The following is a 21187-nucleotide window of genomic DNA, read 5'->3' as shown; positions in this document are numbered from 1 at the left end:
ATCACATTTCCCACCCGTCAGCAGTCACTGGTGTCCCTTCCTCCGGCCTCTTGTCCTTTCACTACAACCTACTATGGACTATTTGGCATGTCACAAAAAAAATCCCTCTAAAAAATGATGTAATTCTTCTCCTTAAAAATCATAAACGTCTCTCCTTTTTTCAAAGGGTCATGCAGGAACTCCTTGCCTTGGGCCCTTAATTACTGCTACCACTTAGCCCCAACTTAATATAGGGGGTTGGGAACCCCCCCACCCCATGCTTTGATATCTCTTACTCAAATCTGCATCTTTCTTTTCCTTTACAATCTCCTCTCCCCAACCTGCAGTAAAGGTTCTCATCTGTAGCTCATCAATCAAATGTTGCTGCCTGATACCATCATGCAACCTTCAGGACCACATGCTACGCTCTCCCGATTAGACCCAAGATTCCTGAAGGCAGGGAATTTATCTGTCCTTTACTTGTGCTCCCTACAGTATGGAACCCATTGCTACAGACATGCTAGACACGAAATGAAAGGTGCTGAACAAGTAGTAAATTCTTGAGCCCTGAAATGCTATTCTGATCTTCAAACACTCATGGATATTGTAAAATTTAATGTAACAACATTTACTATGTGTCAGATACTGTATAAATATTAACTTGTTTAATCCTCATAAAAATCCTATTGGTAGTTTACCCATTTTACAGATGGAGAAGCTGAGACACAGGAAGGTTGAATTACCTGCCGAGGCTCCCGAAGTCCCCAGCCTATGTCTAAAGCACTGTGCCACACTCAGTCACACACACAGAGCACTCTTCGACCAATTCCTCCCTTTCAACACTCCAGACTTTTATTTTATTCTTGGTTACTTGGGCACAAAGTAAGGAAACAAAGTAAGGAAAACAAGATGCTCTCGAGTAAGAATAGATTTTATCATCTTCAATAAATTGAGTTATCTTATTATTTATCTGTGGGCACTATGTTTTTGTCTTCAAAAATGGTATTTTTAACTGGAGTTAGTGCTTCTATAAATAGTACGAGGCCCTCAGTTCAGGAAAAAGGAATTCTTGGACATCCTGTAACACAGGGGCAGCCCGAGACAGAGGAAATTTCCCAACCCCCCACCAGAATCACATAATTTTCTCTCGGTCTGTGAAGCTCCAGGTCTCAGTAGAAAATTTTAAGATCTGGTCACTAATCAGCATTGTTGTATGGAGACAGCCAGCAACATGGAGATGTAATCATGTGGACAGCAGACCACTGGGATTTAACAGCCAGACACGGGCCGGGACTAGGGAAGAGTTGGTCCATATGTGACCTCCCAGTGCATCAAATGCAAACAGTCGCATTCTGAGCACTCCAGAACTCCCACCACAACTGCTTCTGGATTGTAACAGAAAACAAATATTAATGTACTCAAAATTTGATGTAAAGGATTACTTTAAATAATTAGAGAGTTGTCCAAATTTGAGGACTAGATCAGAAGAGACTTTGGAAAGCACTTAGACTCTCGCTGTGAACGAGGAATTGATGGGCATGGAAGTCAAGTCTCTTTTCCAAGTCACAGGAGAACCACGGCCAGAGGCTTTATGTCCCAACTTGGCACCCACATCATTGGAAGAAAACCCTGTGTAATATCTCTTTGCAAACCAACCACCCCTATGAATTCAGCAATTTCTGAATTTCAGATGTTGGTATACTAGGTTTTTTTTTTAATGTCAGTCATGTTTGAAATGTGAATTGATAATCTCAGAATAACATAAACACCGTTGAAACCTTTCTCAAAAGTTAATAACGACACAAAAATAGTGAAGAAGGAAACTTGGTCAGAATTTCTTCTAAAGCAAAATGTGCACTTTATATTGGAAATTTTCCAATGTTGGAAAAAAATGACAAAGGTGATTACATGACCAAAAAATGTTGTGAGTTCTTCACTTGAAGAGAAGCCTAAAAGGTACTCTTGGGAAAATGAAACAGACTTTCTTTACTGCTTCCATCCTATAGCCACGAAAAAGGCAGAGCTTGTCCCTCTCATCCCCCAAGTGAACATGTAAAGAAGCGAGGCTGAAGTTTGTCATTATAACTCTTGCTCTGCCTCGGTGGCAGCTTCTCCTGCTCCTTTCACAAGAGCCCCACCTGGGACTTCTCTGGGACACTCCCAAGGGTAATGCCCCACACCTCTTTGTGCTGAGATCTGGCCTGAAATCACTTGTAAAATTCAAACGGATTCAATGGTTCATGCAATTCTGTTTAAGTGAGCTACCAACCTTCATTTTAACAAAGAGACAAGGGCCCAATGGACTTGAGTCTGAGTGAGGCCACAAGGTAGGACGGTCCCTCTGCCAGACCTGTCCTGGTGTGGTGACTTTTTAGGATCTGCCTTCTGCTCTAGTCAGGTAACTGGGCAACAGGCCACGCCTGTCTTCATCTCCTCTGTCCCCCGCCCCCAGGGGCTAACACAGTGCCTCGGACATGCTAAGTATTCATCAAAGATGCGGAAGTTGACCGTTGCCTGACTCCTGAGAGGATCACAGCAGAATCAGTAAAATGTTTGAACGTGAGAAGGCCTGAGAATGCTCTCAGCCTGCAGAGCTGTATGTAAGTGCAGCCCTGTTACGTTACGCAGCCAAATATTTTAAGTGGAAATGTAATGACCAAACATTTGTTAAACAAGAGCCTTGAGCCAGACACCATTCTAGGCACTAGGATATATGTGATTCTGTTTCATCCATACAAGAATCCTAATAAGAGTGTGTGTATCCCCATTTACAGATAAGGAAACAGACCCAGAGAGCTGGGTAACCCACCTGAGATTCTATCATTTCAAATCACCTTGATCTCCAAATCCCCAAGAAAGCAACTGACTCCACTAATGTGACATTAAATGACTAATCTTTGAAATACAAATGCTGAATCACTTTGGTAAAATTCAGCAATTATTTTTCAGGAATTCCTTTCCCTAAAACCAGTCCAAAATCCTATGGAAATTCGCTCGCCTGATAACCTTCCCTAACACAAGAGTAGTGTTTCAGCTTAACAGACATCTCAACTAATTACTCATGACATGGCACAGGCTACGCTAGTCAATTAAAAACCATTAGAAGTCGTGGGGCTTTACGGTATATAGTTCTCATTCCCACAACTCACATTTTGATGGCATCTGTTATTCTCTGGAAGAAAGCCAGAATTTCTGAGTAAAATGTATCAGTCCTAACAATGTGGACATTATTATTCCAGAAAGCCAACTGAGAATTGAACAAGATCTTACGGTAATGACTAGAACTGGGAAACAAGAATTTTCTTGGGCATGGTGGGAAGAAATCTTTTTATTAAGGTTATGAGAACCAGAGATGTGAAGTTCCCTTTAAATTATAAGACTTAGGATGGGTCACTGTTTCAAAGAGGCTTCTACATATTGAACAAAATCCAAATCGTTTCACTGTCAACATTCGGGCTCGCAGCACAATTTCATACTAATTAATCATAAGATATCTATAAACTGACCAGAACACCTATAACCTCAACAGCCCATGAAAAGCTAAAATTCTTTTGGAGCCTTCCTACGAAAATTGTTTTTCTTTTTCTGATTCCACTTTTTGACAAGTAAAATCTGGGTGGTAGACTCTTGACATTATTATTACTGTTATCATCATAGTTATTACTAGTATTAATTAAGTTATAGATCTGTGTCTTTTAGTCTAAGGGCATGCTCTCTTTGATTTATTCACTATATATTATCTCCCTCAGATAACCTCATCCAAATCTGTGATTTCAAATATCAAGGATACTGCAGTGATTTACAAATCTTTATGATGACTTAACAAATCTCTATTGAGTATCTACTGTACACCAGGCACTGTTCTAAGCTCCTAGTGAACCAAAGAGACTGAAATCTTTCCCTTGTGGTAGCTTATCTATTTTAGTGGACTGTTCATTTTAAACTCATTAGAATTCCTGACCCATGTACGTATTCAGTTTCTTGTTGGCCTTATGCACTTGGAAATCCTAACTGGACCCACGCACTTGGACACTATGAGGTGAACTCAGATTATTACATGCCCTTAACTTATTCCTATAGAACCTTTAGGATTTAGGTTGAACCCCACTGCTCAAACCACTCCCACCAACTATCTTAGGGCAGAGACCAAAACCAGCTACTGCTCACTTCAGTAAATCCTCTGCCTGAATCTTTTCATACCCACCATTTCTTCTGAATCTCCAGTAGCATTTCATATCAGCTCTCATCATTGCTAGTGGGTAATGAAATCTTTCTACCTGTTTTATTTTCCTGCTCCAGGCTGGCCCTCTTGTATCCATTTCTTATGCCACCATGGAACATTTCTTAAATATACACCTGACCTCATCTTTTGGGTTTAATTATCTCTGAAGAGCTTACCTTAGCTTTCAGGAAAAAGTAATACTCCTAAGCACACAAGGCCTCATGACCTGGCCCCTCCTGGAGAGCCTCAGTCTCCCTGCAGTCCGACCCAATTGCTCCCTCCTAGGCCCACTCCTCATTTACCCGAGTAACTCAAACATCCAGCCATGACCTTGGGAAGCCTCCCATCCCGGGCCATCTGCCCCACGGCAGGCTCCCCCACTGCACTGTGCTTTCACATCTTTTCTTGACTTCTGTGTCTCCTGTATTTCATCACAGCTTCCTGAAGGAAGTGAGGGTATCTGCCTCAACCATGAATCCTTAGGCAGCCCAGCACCTGGAACACACAGTAGGCAGTCAACCTGTATGTGTTAGGGGAACAAATACTTAACTGATGGGAAATAATTCACTGGCCTGCAATTTCAAGGCATTGGAGACTATACCTGAACTCCCACAGCTTAGAGGCTAAGAATGCTAATTCCTTGAAATATGGGAGAAGCAGAAGGAGTTTCCTTCTTTCTAAAGGATGTTTTTTGGCTTTTGGTTTTGTTTTTATCGCAACACTTGACTTATATATATTTTTGATTTCAGTCCAGTTTTACCTGATTCTCCACTGGGCAAAGGCACAGCTAAAGGTAAAATCACAGACAACAGCCCTAGAAAAATCTAGATCCTGCCTGAAGCACATATTCACTGAGCATCTTGGGGAATATAATTTCTCTGAGCCTCCATTTACATAAAATGGGTGTAATTAAATAAGATGACATGAAAAGTTGTTGGCACTATCATTAACTTACTTTTCTTTCTCTTTCACTGTTCACTCTTTCCCTTTAGGATGCACACATGGCCTGGAATATATTCACCTTCATCCCTTCTGTCAAAATCCTTTCCAGGGCTAGCTGTCCTCCCAGTCGTCCCTGTGCCACTGTCCCCCAGTGCCTCCAGCCACAAAGAACTGTCTTGACATCTGGCCTCCAGTGGCCGTAGGTCTTACTCGTTTTCTTCAACAAATCTATGCTCAGTGCCTACGCAGTGCTGGGCATGAATTTGGGTGGTGGGAATACAGCAGTGAACAAAAAAAATGCCTAGGCTGCCATGGGGAGAGAGATACACACATAAAGAAGTATAAAGACAATGTTCGGGTCAGATTAGAATAGGTGTTATAAAGGTGACAGAGAAGAAAGTGACCAGAGTGGGGGTGTCAGGGATGGTACCACCCACGGACAGAGCTAGAGAACAGATGCAAACAGAAGGCACCACCTGCTGAGGCTCTGACCAGGGAAAAGTGGCCCCAGGTCTAGGTTAGTGGATTTTTGAGAAAATGAAATGGGCTGATGTGGTTGAATTACAGTTGGCTAAGGAAGGTGGGATGAGGTGAGATTGTTGAAGTAGGTTGATGCCAGGCGGTATATGGGACCAGTACCCCTGAGGGTTATAAGCAGAGGTGCAGCGTTTGTATGTCTGTCCTCTCACCAGAGTCCTGCTTGGTGCTATAGTTTGCAGTGAATATAGCCATCCTTTCTATTAAATTGTGGTTCTGAGAGGGCAGTGATGATGTTTAGTTCTTGTTTCTATCAGTGCCTCGTGCATGCATGGTGCCCCCAGGTAAATGCTTGTCAAGTTCAACTGAGACGTCCCTGCAGCCTCTGTCTTTCTTGCCTGCAACGGTAATAATTATAATACTTCTAATCTGTGTAGGAAGCTTTCAGTTGCCAGCCAGCTTCAAGTGAGTACATTTTTCCTATTCAAATTCCTCTCGGGCCTTCCTGCCATTGCAGGGTTGGCAGCTGACTTCCCATCTCCCAAGCAGGTCCACTCCCTGCCCGGCATGGCAGGTTTATGGTCCCTCTTCTGGAGAGCACGAGGTATGCGCTGAGAGTGCAGGGGGAGGCCCAGACCAGCCTGCTCGCAGAGGAGCCACTGCTTCCGGCTTCCTACACGGTACAGTGCTGAATGACAGCGGGACACGTGCTGACCACCTACGTGTGCCTGGCCCAGTGCGGCCACAGCTTCCCTTCCCACTGGCTCTGCAACCCCGGGCAAGCCACCAGTGCTCTCTAAGCCCACTTCCTTGTGACTGGAGTGGGGATGATAATGAAAGTGCTTCCTATGGTGGTTATAAGGCCTTAAAAGAGATCGTGTGCGTCCAACACTTGGCACAGCGCCTGGTGCACAGTGAGCACTTGTCAGATGCCAGCTACATCAGCAATATTGTCAGGATGCATGATTTTACTGGGTCCTCATAGCAACTCTGCCACAAAAGTCTTCTTATAACCAGGGCTGATATTTAGCTGATAGGCACAGATAAGGCTGAACTAGTTGCTAAAACTACGGCAGTATTTCCTAGTGGTCAGATTTGCCAGTGCCCCGAGCCTTCCATGAAGCTCCTGGCCCCCTGCAGCCTTCTCTGTCCAGGGTCTTCCTCTGGGATCCCTGCCTTTCCTTCTCCCCAGTTCCAGCAGCTGAAGGGACGGGGCCTGGCACAGCAGGAGACCTTCAGGATCCAAGCACAATTTGCCAGGTTCTAGTCTACCTGGCTGGTGACACTTCATTGACGGGTAAAGTGGAAGTGCAGAGGGGTAAGTCAAGTCAACAATATTGTAAATGGAAACTGTAAGTCAAACTTCAGAATCGCAAACCCAAGTTTATTCCCTTACATGGTGCTTCTCCTTAAACACTGATTAGAAAAGCAGAAGCCATTTCTGGTTTCCTGAACTTTTGGGGATTATCACCTGGACACCAGCAGATTCAGTTTCTGATCAGTTCAGGAAGTAGTCAGTGACATCTCAGAGTCAGCACCTCAGCAGCCTGCCTTTGTTTTTTATTCTCCATCCTGCCTCCATCCACAAATTTAAACACTGTTTGACCTAAATCCTTGTGCCCCCATCCCCACACTCACCCCCATTTCCAGCACGGAGGATAGAATCTTAAAGATGAAGACTGTGTGTACAGCCACACTGTTAAGGACTTGCGTTTCTATTTTGCAAACCAAAAAGTGGACTAGAAAGATGTTAACATGTGTGCAACAATGTGGCAGCTCATGGATCTTACACAGGAATATGGAAGAGGAAATCAGAATAATGCAGTGGAGAGGTCCCACAGCGACACTGAAATCAAGTTGAGAACTGAAAAAGATCCCACTTAAATTGAAGACACATGTCTGGACTTAAAATATGGCAAGTGAAGAGGGTGTCCCCTTGAATGTATGCATTTACTTCTTAACTGGGCCTTCTGACCTGCAAAGACCCCCTAGGCTTGCCTTGAAATGCAAATATTTTAGAAAGTATCTTATTAAGTTCTCAAGTCTTTAACAGGTTTTAAAGATTAAGCAGTTACATAATTGCCTTAATTAGACTCAATTACACAATTAGAGTAAATTAGGAACAATAGAATCAGAACATATAATTTCATAATTATGATACATAACAATAATGCAGAAATTAACTTGACAAATATTGCTGATATAAGAGGGATACATATAAATCTTAGAAGCCTCAATGTATTTTATGAGACCCCAAACCTCCCCCATTTCAAGTTACTGTTCAAAAATATGGTTTAACTAAACAAGATTGATTTTGAGTTCCAGACACAGAAAACATCTGGAAAACTGCTAATTCTTTTTCTTCCTTACATAGCTAAAGTAATGGATGACTAGATTTCTTTTCTATTGCATTTAAAGGATGGATCCCTCTCTTTCTGACATCTTAATGGATGATTCAAGGAAGAATTCAGTGCTAATGGGGAGATATGCTGAAACCCCCCTGCCCCCCACTGTTCAGGCCCACCTCCCTCCTGGAAGAGCAGCTTAGAACACACTCCTGAGGATGTGTGCATGTCTGGGAGGAGTGGGGCTTGAGCAATGCTGTGAGAGAGATGGCAGAGGGATTAAATTGCCTTGTCTCTCAAATCGCCACCCGAATTTTAATGTCGTCTTCATTATGCTTGGTGCAGGTGGCATAACCCCTCCTGCAGCATCTTCACCTTCTGATTTTAAAAAAGGGGAAAGATGACATTTGACTAATGAGAAATTCACGCTCCAAACTGCTGCAACGATTTTACTGAATCTTTCCATAAATTATGTCCAACTACCACAGGGCTAAGAAGAAACAGTTCATTTGTTAATTCACTCATTATTTTGTTATTCATGTAATAAATGTTTGGAGCTTCCTGAGAGAAGAGATTACTTCTTATTTCTGCTCATATACCAAACTCACACACAGCTGCTAGCATACAGGAGGCACTCAGTGTTTACTGAATTGCTTTTAAAAACATATCACAAATATCACCTGCCCTAATATCACTCAAAGAGCTACTCTGTTCCTGGTTGTTACCTTCAAGAACCTTCCAACTATTTTTTGTGCCCCAACAGACAATTATTATGCTAACAAAACATGAATGAAATTGTCTTAGCGGACATCACCATGGTGGCAGGTAACAGGTTTTCATCAAGTCAAGTAAGTAGTAGAGCTTTAAAGAGCCAGCCATGCACTGAAATGAAAAGTGGTTCCCCAAACCCATGGTCATGATGGGGAACGGCCAGCCAGGGGCCCGGTGGCAGCCCAGTACAGTGGAACATGCTGGATACCTTTCCTCCCAGGCACCTCTGGTTTGGAGCCCACTGTTGGTCAAATTAAGTAATGAAGACCCTTGAAGGCGCTAACATGTCTCAGAAAATGAACACTGAAAATCTGAAAATGTTCCCCAAATGTTAGAGAAACATCTAAAAGCCTCAGGAATCTTTTTTCTAACGATCTCTATTTTGTTTGCTCCTCTTCAGTCATCATTCTTTGGATAATGGGAGAAGCAAAAGGCCTTAGTGATGCTCAAAGACCATTACCAGCTCAGGCTGGAGGATTCATCCTTTTATACCCTTTCCTCTAGTTTACTGGATTCCCTTTCATTATTTTTACTTCCCTGCATGGACCTTCCTTTCCCTTCTCATTTTCTGTTCCCAATAAATACTACCTCAAAATAGCAATTCTCTTATCAAAAATGAGGGTTGACTTGTCAGAAGAAAATATACGCCCCAAACACCCTGACCTACTCCCCGTCTCCAAAAGACGCTTTGTGTTCATTCAGACTCTCAGCCAATGGATATTTAAACAGCTTTGTTGAGGGTTTGAAGGCTGGGGTGAGGAAATACGTTTCTGTTAATATTTCAGAGTCTTGATTCTATTGTTGGCGGAATGGACAGGCACAAATATAATTCCTGAGATTCTAACTTCTAGAAATTACTTATTTATAATCTATGTTTTAACACATATTGGTATAAATACTCCTTCTTAACACAGGAATAAAGTATGAAGTTGAAATAATGGAAGTGAAAAAATAGAGAGGTGAGAAACATCCCCCAGACTTACTATATTCTTGTTTTTCTCACCTCACCGAAAGGCTGGGGGCATTTCCTAAGAGTCCCAAGGTACAAACCAGATCTACTTAAATGGTGTAGCAGAATTCAGATGAGTTGTTTTATGAACAAATATGAGGAACTTCCTCATTTCCTTTTGCATAAATCCTTGAAAATAAAAGCTACATCATGTATAAAGAATTTGAAGCTTCTTTCAAAGCTCTCTTGGTAAACAAGCACTTAAATCACCTTGGTAAATAAACCCACTTTTAAGCAGCGAAAGCAAAAGTGGTTGGAAAATGTCTGCATGGTTTCCTACCAAACTGTTCAGAGTAGGTACCTCTGGGTTGGAGAGAGAACAAAAATACGGTTTTTGAATTGAGCTGTACGTGTGCTCCAAGTTGCTTTGTGCTCTAAAATCTCTCCCTAGATCAGGATTACAAGGCCCTTATCTCCATAGATCTTGGAGCAACAGATTTCTGGAATCAGATCCATCAGCTACAGATTTCTAGAGGTTTTCCAAAAAAGCTATTTCAGTAAATGAACGTTCTTCCACACAGACGACTTCTTGTTTCCGCCAGTCCTAAGCTTAGTATCTCTCTCCTGGCCACTGCAATTCAGGAATGGTGCCTGTTTTCTTGAATGTGTGTGGCTTGGACGAGAATGAGACAGTTTATGCTGGCAGAAGCTCATAAGCTCCTCTCCCTCCTGTCATGGGTCTGGAGAGAACTCTCACCGAAGGGGATGGACAGAAATAATGGACAAGAACGTGGAGACTTAACTATTCAAGTGCAAGTGCAAAAAGCTGGTTTTAATGTTAAGGCTAAAGATGGGCCAACGTCTTCACAGCTGTCTTTATTTCTGGTAAGTCACCTGCTATTTCTTATTACAAAATTCAAAGGCTTTGTGAGACCCGCCTCCTCTTTTGGGTCTCTTTGCAGCAAAGGACGCTATTGAATCCTGAAATGCTGAAATGCTCACCTCTTAGCTTCTGATGCATCCCACTTCCTGGTTCTCCCTCTGCCCCTTTTCTTCTCTTCTTTCTTTTCCCTGGGGATGCCCCAGGCTCTGTCGCTGTCTTCTACCCTCCTCTCTTTATACTTTCTCCCTTCTACCCCTTCTCTCTATCTGATGGCGCCAGCTGTCATTCCCTGAGTGAAAACTGGCCGTGACTAAGGACCTACACAGTGCTAGCCATGTTTTAAATGATCATCTCACTGATCTCACTCCAGTTTTCTCCCTTTTAGATGAGAGGATAGAGGCCCAGGTAGATGCAAAGATTTACCCACCATATTCCATACAGCAAATAAGTGTTAGAACTAAGGTTGGAGCCCAGACCTTCCTGGCTGTAAGGCTCATGCTTCTCTCACCACGCGGTCCTTCCTGATCCATCACTCTGCCTCCAGTCTCACTTCAAAACCAACAAGTCTCTGACCAGCTTCTCTTTCTAACAAAGAGCCCTCCTGAAGCCAGTGCGCCACCTTCCCCCAGTGACTGGGATCGTGACCCCAGGTCAGCTCATCCTGTGGTCCTACACCTGCCCTCCTCCTCCCAGGCCCCCACCCCTAATAGCACTGACGGCCAAATGCCACCTCTGACTTCATCCTTCCCCTCTCCAGACCAGCCTTGGTAGCCTGGCTAGCTACGATTCAAGGCTGCAGTATTCCCTTGTTAGAACTGCCAGTGACTTCGCACTGCTGATGAAATAATGTCTTAACACCTATACTTATTACTCAAAAGTCACATCTACTTTTCCTGCAGTATCTCTCAGAGCTTCCTTATGGGTGTGCTGTGTGCCCGTGAAGCCAGAAAGCTAACTACTCCGCTTAGTGTCTGCATGTCACTTTCAGGCCTTGTTCAGGCTGTTCCCTCTTACAGGAACTCATTCTTAATCCAGGGGACACCCCTAATCTGCACCAATCCTACCATGTCTGCTGTGCTGCACCCAGCACACACACACACACACACACACACACACACACACACACTGCCAATTCCCCTCCACCACCTCCCAACTGAATGTCACTCTACATCTTTCAGCCTTCACAGATTTTTATTTGTTCTACTCTGGGGGAATTTAGCTTATTCTACTTGTGTTTTAATATTCCCCTCTCCCTCTCCCTAAGCTCTGAATTCCTTTGCACAGAAGGGATCTATCAGACTCTTCAGTGAATTCCCTGAAATCTTTTAGTCCAAGGGACATAATGGCTGCCCCCCAACCCATACAAATTTAAATTTCCTCAAAGTTTGATAAAATATAGCAATGTGAGGTGACATTTTAAGTGTGATGCTTTCCATGGTTTTTTCCCCAGCAAGCGGAAACAAAATGTTTCCCACAGATGGTCTCTGAGCGCCCTGAGATCGAGAATATATACGTAATGACTGTGAATGCATATCATCAAAATGACTACCTTTTCTCCTAATTCATAAGGGAGAAAGGATACAAACAGAAATGAGGAGAAAAAAAGAAACAATGTTAGGTTCTGCCCACGGTCATATTAAGAATGTAGAGAAAACTATTTATAGTAGGATGCAAGTCAATAATAAAAAAGCATGAACTCTGAAAGTCCAATTTACCTATACCATAAATACTGTCAGGTAAGGCCAGCTACGGCCACAGTAACTTGCACTTACTAATATGCTGCCCTTCAGAAAGGCTCTTTGGCTGCTTCCTCCATTGTAGTTTACGTCTAAGTGGGCACTAGGCTCCCAGAGGGAAGCACGCAGGGCCGCGGTTACCTGGCTCAGCGGCTGCAGCAGCAGCGGCGGCGCTTTACTGAATGTCATTCTTGGGACTGAGCAGCCGAGAGGATCATGACTCTTCTAAGGCCTCATTCTCAAAGGGTGAACACAATTTTGTCGGCTGATATATGAGAAAAAAATATCCAACATACTATGTTTATCATAAGAATATGTAAGAATTTATATCAGGCGCAATTGCTATTCACCAAATGTGTCACGATAACACTAAAGTTGTGACTTTGGCGTCTCTCTAAGCCGGTTCGCTTCACCTTCTACAAAACAGATGGAACTTGGAAGCAACGGCAAGCACAGCCTCTGCAACGGATCTTACTGAGGACACACACACCTGGACAGGGCAGGGCCAGTGTAAACCTATCACCAGCAGTGCAAACTGTACAGCCACGCAGTGTTCTCCCACTGAGAGTGAACATCATACTCTTCCTGAACATAATTCAATTTCTTAAACCCCTGATTTCTGAAATTCAAGGAATTTCTTACAGTCTGGATCTTCTGTGCATATTTGCCAATGGGAAAGCTCCAGATTTTTGGAATTGGGCCACAGCAACGACAGGAGGTATGAGGTCGGAAGATGACGACAGGAGTGAGATGGCGCTATGCACTTGCACAGAGAACTCTTCAGCAAATAGCATCTGCACACCTGAGACTTAGGTCAGGATTGTATAACCAGGAAGTCCACTGGGAATCGAAGACTCAGCCAGCATAGGGAGTCTTCCGTGACTGGCTGTCTTATTAAAAAGTTAACTGAATAATTGCTAGAACCTTTGTATTTTGGGAGAATAGAGAAGAAGGGTAGAGAAGGTAAAAGTATACAAAATACAATACAGTTGCAGATTAAAATCCTCTGATCACTCACCACGATCATTTGAGCCACATAGCTTTCGGGTCCAGTGTATTCAGTTGGGTCTTTCACCTTCACGAGGACTAGGAAGTACAAATAATGCCACATATTGTGTTCTGACTTGATGTGCTCTTCAAACGAAACAGTTTTATTATCAAACTTGTCCCTCTCAAGTCCTGCAAAACACAGGAAACAAAACACATGTCATTTGTCATTTAATAAGCACTTACTCCTTGCATAAAAGCAAAATAGTAATTACATGAAAAAACACTTTCTGTAAGAGTGTGCCAATTTAAAGCGTCAGGATTAAAAACAACACAGTACGTAAGACCTCCAAAAAAAGGTCACAGTTTACAGATTTCTTCCCAACCTACATTTGACTCCCATGGATCCTTGGAAATGTATAATGCTATTACAGATGTAAAATTTGCAGATCATTTTAAATATAGTCATATCAAAATTGTCAAATGAAACTAGATTTTTACTGAGAAGTAAAAATACGATTGTGCCAGAAAAGCCCATTTGCTAATCAAGACAGAAAAAAAAGTCATTATATCCAGGAACTTGGGCAAAAAGAGAGAAGGTAGCCGAGAGAGTTCTCTCTTCAAAACCACTTGTCATCAATGAAGGGGCAAGTGAATGTCCACGGCGATCTCTGCCCTGAACATAAAAAGGGCTCTGCCTCAACCAGTCCCTGGGACTACTGAGTTCCAGGCGTCTGGGGGAGGGGATGGTCTGATCAATTTCCAGGGCATATTTTCAGCTGGATCTGGGCAGTAAGATTCTTTGGTCTCAAAGGTTGAAGAGTGGATGAAAGGAATGAATGTAGATGATGAAAAACATCTATGGAAAAACAAATTCGATTGCCAAGTAAAATGGGATGTTGGGATTCAGTCTGGTTTGGCAGTTCAGATATTGGAGGACAAGCCAGGAGATGGAATTCTAATCCTGGCTACTCTTTTCCTAAGCATATTTTTTTAGAAAAAGAAAGAAAGAAAAAGTTAATTTGACATATCAGGCATGAAGAAGACCCTTTAAATAATAAGATACGAAGAACAGTAAGTAAAAATACCTGCCCCCAGTGAAAGGGTAACCTTTTAAATTATATTTTTGGATATTTTAATGTAATATTAGATATTTTATGTATAAAATTTAGCTGGCTGATGGCTATGCTACCTTTTGTTTGTTTGACCTATTACCAGCTCAGCATGCCTCAAATAAATAACATCTATCATCTTCCCCAAACCTGCTCCACCCATAGTCCTTTTCTTCATTCCACAGCAACTCCTTCCTTCCAGTTGCTCAAGTTGAAATTTGAGCCATAATCCTTAAATCCTCTTTCTGCCACTCACATCCAACTCATGCTGAAATTATTTTGGCTCTACCTGCAACCTATGCCCTGACCATGATCACTTCTTGCCACCTCCATGGTTAACACTCTCACCTAAGCCATTATCACCTCTCATCTGGATTACTGCAATAGCCTCCCAAATCTTTGTATTTCCAGTTTTGCTCTCTAGAGCCTGTTCACCACACAGCAGCTAGAGTGAACCTTTAAAAACCTAAGTAGGATGGTGGGTCTCTTCTGTTTCAGACCTTATAGTGGTTCTCACATACTAAGAGTAAAGGTCAAAGTCCTTGCAATGGTCTATGAGTAGAGTTGCCAGATAAAATACAGTTACAGTTGAATTTTAATTTCAGATAAACCGTGGATCATTGTTGAGTGTAAGTATATCCCATGCAGGTCTACTTGCTCAATCAACCCTAAGTGACTTGGCCCTTTAGCCTCTCTAACCTGGTCTCCTACTATCTATCCTCTACCTTGCTAATTCTCATCCAGCCACACTGGCCTCTTGTTCCTTCACACACAGCTCTGCTCCAGGAATTTGGACTATTTCATCAGCCCACAACAGTCTTCTCTCTGGTATCTCTGTGACTAACTCACCTTCAAGATTTTGCTCAAATCTCACCTTCTCCATGTGGCTTAACTTCATCACCCTATTTAGTCCTACAGCTTGTCCCTTCCCTTTTGCCAACACTCTTGATCACTCATTCCCTATTTTCCTCTTTTTCCCATAGTGCTTATCACCTCCTATCAGAGTGAATATAGCTATATCAAAGCTGCTAAATTAAATAGGACTACAAGTTTAAGGTAAAGAGGTAAATATGATTGTGTAAGAAAAAGCTGGACTGCTAATCAGCACAGAAGAAAGGAATGTCATTTTCTCTAGGAACTTAGATAAGAACTTATGCTGTTTATTATATATTGTGTGTCCACAGGCAGATACATATTTGTCTCTTTTATTCACCAATGGCCCCCATAGCTTAGAATACTTCCTCATACATAGTCGGCACTGAATAAAATAGTGATCAAATGAATTAAGAATATTTCACTAATAAAATACTATTCCACTTGGATGGCTGTAATAAAAAACAGATAATAACAAGTGTTGACACTGGTGGATAAATTGGAACTCTTACACACTACCAGTGGGAATTTAAAATAGCACACCTACTTTGGAAAACAGTTTGGCAGTTCCTCAAAAGATTAAACCTAGATTAACTATATGACTCAGCAATTCCACTTCTAGGTATATATTCAAGAGAAATAAAACCATATGTCCACAGAAAAACTTGTACATGAACGTTCACAGCAGCATTATTCATAATAGCCCCAAACTAGAAACAATCCAAATGTTCATCAACAGACGACAAAATAAATAAAATATGGTATATCCATACGATGGAATATCTGCAATAAAAAGGAATGAAGTACTGATTCATGCTACATGAATCTTGAAAACAGCATACTAAGTGAGAGAAGCAAGTCACCAAAAACCACATATTGTATGATTCCATTTTCATGAAATGTCCAGGACAGGCAAATCTATAGAGACAGAAAGTAGATCAATGGTTGCCCAGGGCCGAGGAGGATGAAAGTTTGGGGAAAGTGGGGCAGTGATAGTTAAAAGGCATGAGGTTTCTTTTGGGGGCAATAAAAATGTTCCAAAATTGATTGTGATGATGTTTGTACAACTCTGAATATACTAAAACTATTAAATTGTAAACTAAATGGCTGAGTTGTAACATATGTAAATTATATCTTGATAGGGCTATTACCATAAAGAGAAAGAGAAAATGTTAAGGTAGATTTCCCAGAATTAACCGAAATAATTACCTACCTGTTGCAAGGACTATAAAAAGAACTATAAAAACAATATCAATTAATCTGTAATGTGGTAGAGGAAACTGATACCCTGTGTTATATTCTCAAGTGGTATAAACTGCCAAGAAAGCATGAAGGAGGGCAAAATGACTGCTGTTTAGGTACACGTCAAAAGGTCTCAAAGAGGCATGAAACATGACTATGGGAAGTGGAAACAAGATGAATGATAATAAAAAGACACTACTTTTTATTGAGCACCTATTTATGCTGACAATTAGAAAAGATGTCTAAACATGCTGCTATAATTGCAAAACTACCACCTGACCTTCCAGCATGTGAGGAGGCAGATTCAGAGGGATTCAACAAATTGCTCAAGTTAATACCTCTAGTTAGTGAATAAGTCGGTCAATATTTAAATAGAAATATTTCTGACTCCAAAGCCATATTTTACTGCCTTCTGGGCAGAGGAAATGGCACAGTAAAACTCAGAGATGAAAGTGGTTGACCTATTCAGGGGGAGTGGCCAGAAGGGAACATTTGGAAATGAAGATGGAACAATACATTTGGCACAAAACATGAAGAGCCTTAAAGACAAAGCTAAGGAATCTGCACTTTATTCTGAAAGCTTCTGGGTGGAGACTAACATATTCAGATTGTGCTTTAAGTAACTTCCTGTGGCAAGACTTAGAGGAAGACTGTGGGAGAGGAAGCGGGGGGAAGGGATACCAGCGGACCAGGGCAGTGGAGGCGAAAAAAGAGGGCAACTGGTTCCGGTGCCGCCTCCTTGGTTCTTGCTCTCGGAGTTTACCGTCCTTTCCTGGGGTTTCAGCCCCCGTCACACTGGTATTTCTCCCTAGTACCGACCTGTCTTTTCAACTTCCGTTTCCCACTCCAGCTGCCTATTGGATAATCCTGGATGACTAATGGGCATGTCAAACTCAGCTCACCAAAAATTTCTTTAGCCCTTCTTCACCTCTGTTAATGAAGTCCTTCCCAACCAGGGAACTCGAAGTCATCCTCAGACTCATGCTCTGTCAGTGTACTCTGTGCACATTTCTTACACAGTCACTCCAACCTTCTTACCGTTCTCCCAACATGCTGAGTCCTTTGAAAATTCTCTGATTCATCTACTCTCTTTCCTGCTGTACATGTACCCCTTCTTCAAGACCTAGTTCAACCACTGCCACCACTCTGACTTCCACAGATGCGACCGGTTTGTTGATCCTCTCTGTGCCCACACTTGGCTAGGAAAATCTGTCTCCTTGTACCTTAGCCTCTACCGCTTTACTGTCTGATTCCTTTTTGAATTTTTGCATCTGGCATAGTATCTGGAAAGCAGGTATTCAGAAAGTTGACAGAATAATGCAATACATGAGTAAGAGAAAGACACTGAAGAGGAATTTTGGAATGAAAATTAATGAGGGCTTGATGTCCGATTAGAGGTACCGATTTAGGAGGAATCAAGAATGACTCCAAAATTTCTGAACTGCATGACTGAGTTCATGATAACGTCATTACAGCAAGAGAAAAAAAAGAAGGACAAGATTTTTGGAGGGAAGATACATTTGATTTGGGATGTGTTGCGTTTATGATGCCCACAGAACAACCCATGGGGGACTGTGAGGTAGGAAAGTGGAAATTGCAAACTGAGAAGGTAAGATGTAAACACGCTAGTTCAAGGATAAATGACATAAAATGAACAAGGAAAGCCAGGGTACTGGATGAGATGACCAAGGGACAAAGAAGGGAAGGATAAGAGCTCTGTGTGCTCAACACAAACTTCCCAGGAAAAATAAGAAGAGTGCTTACGCTGTGTTTCCACACAGTAAGACCAGACAAGGGCACACACCCACCTGGGCATCTCCTTTCCACATCTCTGCTTTATTTTTCTCCCTAGCCCTTGCCATCATTTAACATTCTATGTATTGTTGGAAAATAACTTCCATGATGGCAGTAAATTTTGTCTGTTTTTGTTCACTGAAGTACCCCAGCACATTGTATGATACCCAACAAGTAATTGATGAGCAAATGAATGAATGACCTTAGTGCGTAAGTACAGATAGAGGACTAATAATACTGAGAGAAGAGCACAGGCTGCCCTTCTCTGACAATGTGGCCTTTAGCTCCTATTAGTTCACCTAGAGAGATCTTTAATTCTAGGAACCTGACTACCCTTATAACAGGAATTCTAACCAACATCAATCCCCTCTCCATTTTATTTTGACACACCTGGTCTATCAACATCTCCTTCTCACTGGATTTTCAGACTCTAGTAATATAAAATTAATAATTAATATGGACACCAGAGCCCATTTGTTTCTATGCTCACTGCTTCAGCTCTGTCATCTGCTGATCATCTCACTAGCATGACTGCCTTCTGGGTCACTAGCAATTGTTTTCTGAGTCATAACTCCCAGACATCTGATCATTGCCATCAAGGCTAGGAAAGTCCCATCTGCTCTCACTGCCTGTCACAGAATCAACCTCCTCTGGTGCTGCTAAGGGTGTCACTGGAGCCAATTCCACCTCTGTTATTGATATTATCTCTCTCTTTTGATAACAACTTAACACCAGACTCTGCCAAGAACCACTCCTTGATCCATCACAACTACTTTACAGCCTACTAGTGTGATCCCAAAATATCCCCACTGTTTAAATCATTCTTGTAAATAAGTTCTTATAACATATACAGTAGGTATTAGATTTTATATAAGGTAAGCAATTGCAGGAATGAATGCATATCTAGATACACATTGTCATAACATTTCTTATGTATTTCTGCTGCATCCTTTGAGGACAGAGAGTAGAGAACGCTTATACTCCTGAGGTCACAGGGATTAGCAGCTAAAAGTGTGCAAGACTACTTTTCAATTTTTAAAAAAGTATTTTATTTTAAATGTTCACACTAAACTTGTTCTACTTTACAGCATTCTATTTCTTCTAATACAAAAAATAGTATTTAAATTTACTTTTAGGTTAAATTACCTAAGTGGCCTCTCAAATTTCTGAATAACTGCAAAGCTTCTAGAAAATAGACCATGTTGCTCAAACATCTCCTTGTGCCTCCTGGTGTAACAGCCTATGTCCCCATGGGAATGTGTATGCCATAGAATCAATACCCTGAATGTGAAAAATTTGGTATAACTGGAATTGGTGCACACTTGGGTTTTATCTGCAGTATATATCAATTTAGTACTTAACATTTCTTTTGTAGATAAGCCGCATAAGTCTAGAGACAACATTAATTTGGGCTGATTATAAGATAGCCAATCATCAGGCAAAAAGTCACATAAATACAGATAAGACATAGATCTGGGTCTCTTAAAGGGAAATTAATAGGTATTGAGGGCTTAACTCCCAATTAAGCATTGAGCTTGGGACTTGATACACATGATCTCATGTATGCCAACACCACAGCATGGCATGCTATGCCCCACATCCTAGATGACGGAACAACAGTTTAAGATGAAAGGAAAATCGGTCAAGATCATATATATCCATAATGTGGGAACAGGGCAAACCTGTGTCTGCTGGATTCTAAAGTTTGTGCACTTTCTAAAATGATAGTGCATAGAATCCGACACAGGAACTAAGACAACAAAAAATATGTACAGGACCACACAGCTAAGAGCGGTGTGACAAGTTTAGAAGCAGAGATGTTTGCTGCTGGTTAGTGAGATCTCAGAAGGCTTCACGGACTAAAGGAATTAGATCCGGGCCACAGAGGAGAGGGCAGGAATGCAACAGCTTAGGAGTCGGGCCTTCCAAACAGAAACACCAAAACCAAGGATCCCTGGAGAGTCTTAAAGTTTAAGATGAGCAAGGCTGGAATTGATCTATAAATGGAATAACACTGGGTGAAAAGGAAGGCAAAAAAAAAAAGGAGCTTAACTGTGGGGTGTCTTTCATGCCAGGAAAATTAGAGTTTCAGGGGTTAGAGACTGCAAGTGCTGTTGACAGCCACTAAGGAAATGATGAATTTGAAAGGGGAATGAACAGGCCATTTTGAGGTGCGAGCAGGGTGAGCCTGAAAAACCTAGGTGTGGCTGCAGGAGTGCGTGAAAGGAAGCGAGTGAGATCATGAAAGCAGACTCGCTGGCAGATGGAAACTAGTGCACCTGGCTGAGGAAAAAGGAGATGCTAAGACATGATGGAGACGGTCCCAGTCTCGATGACGGAAGGCACAGTGGGACACCGTTCCCTGCAATGTGAGAGTCAGGACAAACTGCTGGCTTAGAGGGAGGAGACAGAAAGCCATGAGGCACATGATTTTAGACACAGTAAATCTGGCTGCCAGGAAGTCATGCCTGTGTAAGTGTCAGTCAACAACTGAAAACAAAGGGCAAAATCCTAGAGATAGCATGGAGCTGTGGTTATTCAGTAATAATTATTTGGCAATAATCTGCATAAGAAGAGGGCAGGCAGAAGAGACATGGTGTCAATGATAAAACTGGAACCTATTATCTAGGGAAGAAGAATAGTACCTGGTGACGGAACCAGAGAACGAGCATTTGCAGAAGAAAAGGTCTGCAGGAAATTAATGGGGAGATTTGAGAAAAACACTTCAATTTGGTGATGAGGGTTATTGTGATGTTTTAAGGAATTTATAGCTTATATAGGCTTTTTAATAACTGTGAAAAGCCCAAGAGGATCTTGAAAGCTTAGAGAAGCAGAAATAGTGGTTAAGTGATGGGCTTATTATGTTGTTAGAATA

The 21187-nt window shown here is 41.9% G+C and overlaps 1 protein-coding gene across 3 annotated transcripts in view; it reads right to left on the bottom strand.

The window, feature by feature from the left end:
* Positions 1 to 21187, bottom strand: part of ITPR2 (inositol 1,4,5-trisphosphate receptor type 2) — a 417532-nt gene that overhangs the window by 31915 nt on the left and 364430 nt on the right. For 2 of the 3 annotated variants that reach the window (XM_073223362.1, XM_073223363.1), the window contains exon 55: positions 13323 to 13483. In XM_073223362.1, coding sequence (XP_073079463.1) covers positions 13323 to 13483 — 161 coding nt within the window. Of the gene's footprint in view, positions 1 to 1670; positions 12570 to 13322; positions 13484 to 21187 lie in introns of those variants that run through there. The other variant, XM_073223364.1, reaches the window with a different exon arrangement.

Source organism: Manis javanica, chromosome 15 (assembly GCF_040802235.1).
Source record: "Manis javanica isolate MJ-LG chromosome 15, MJ_LKY, whole genome shotgun sequence".
In the NCBI taxonomy this organism is placed as follows: Eukaryota; Metazoa; Chordata; class Mammalia; order Pholidota; family Manidae; genus Manis; species Manis javanica.
Note: the sequence above shows the minus strand (reverse complement) of the source record. Positions and strands in the feature narration are given on the sequence as shown.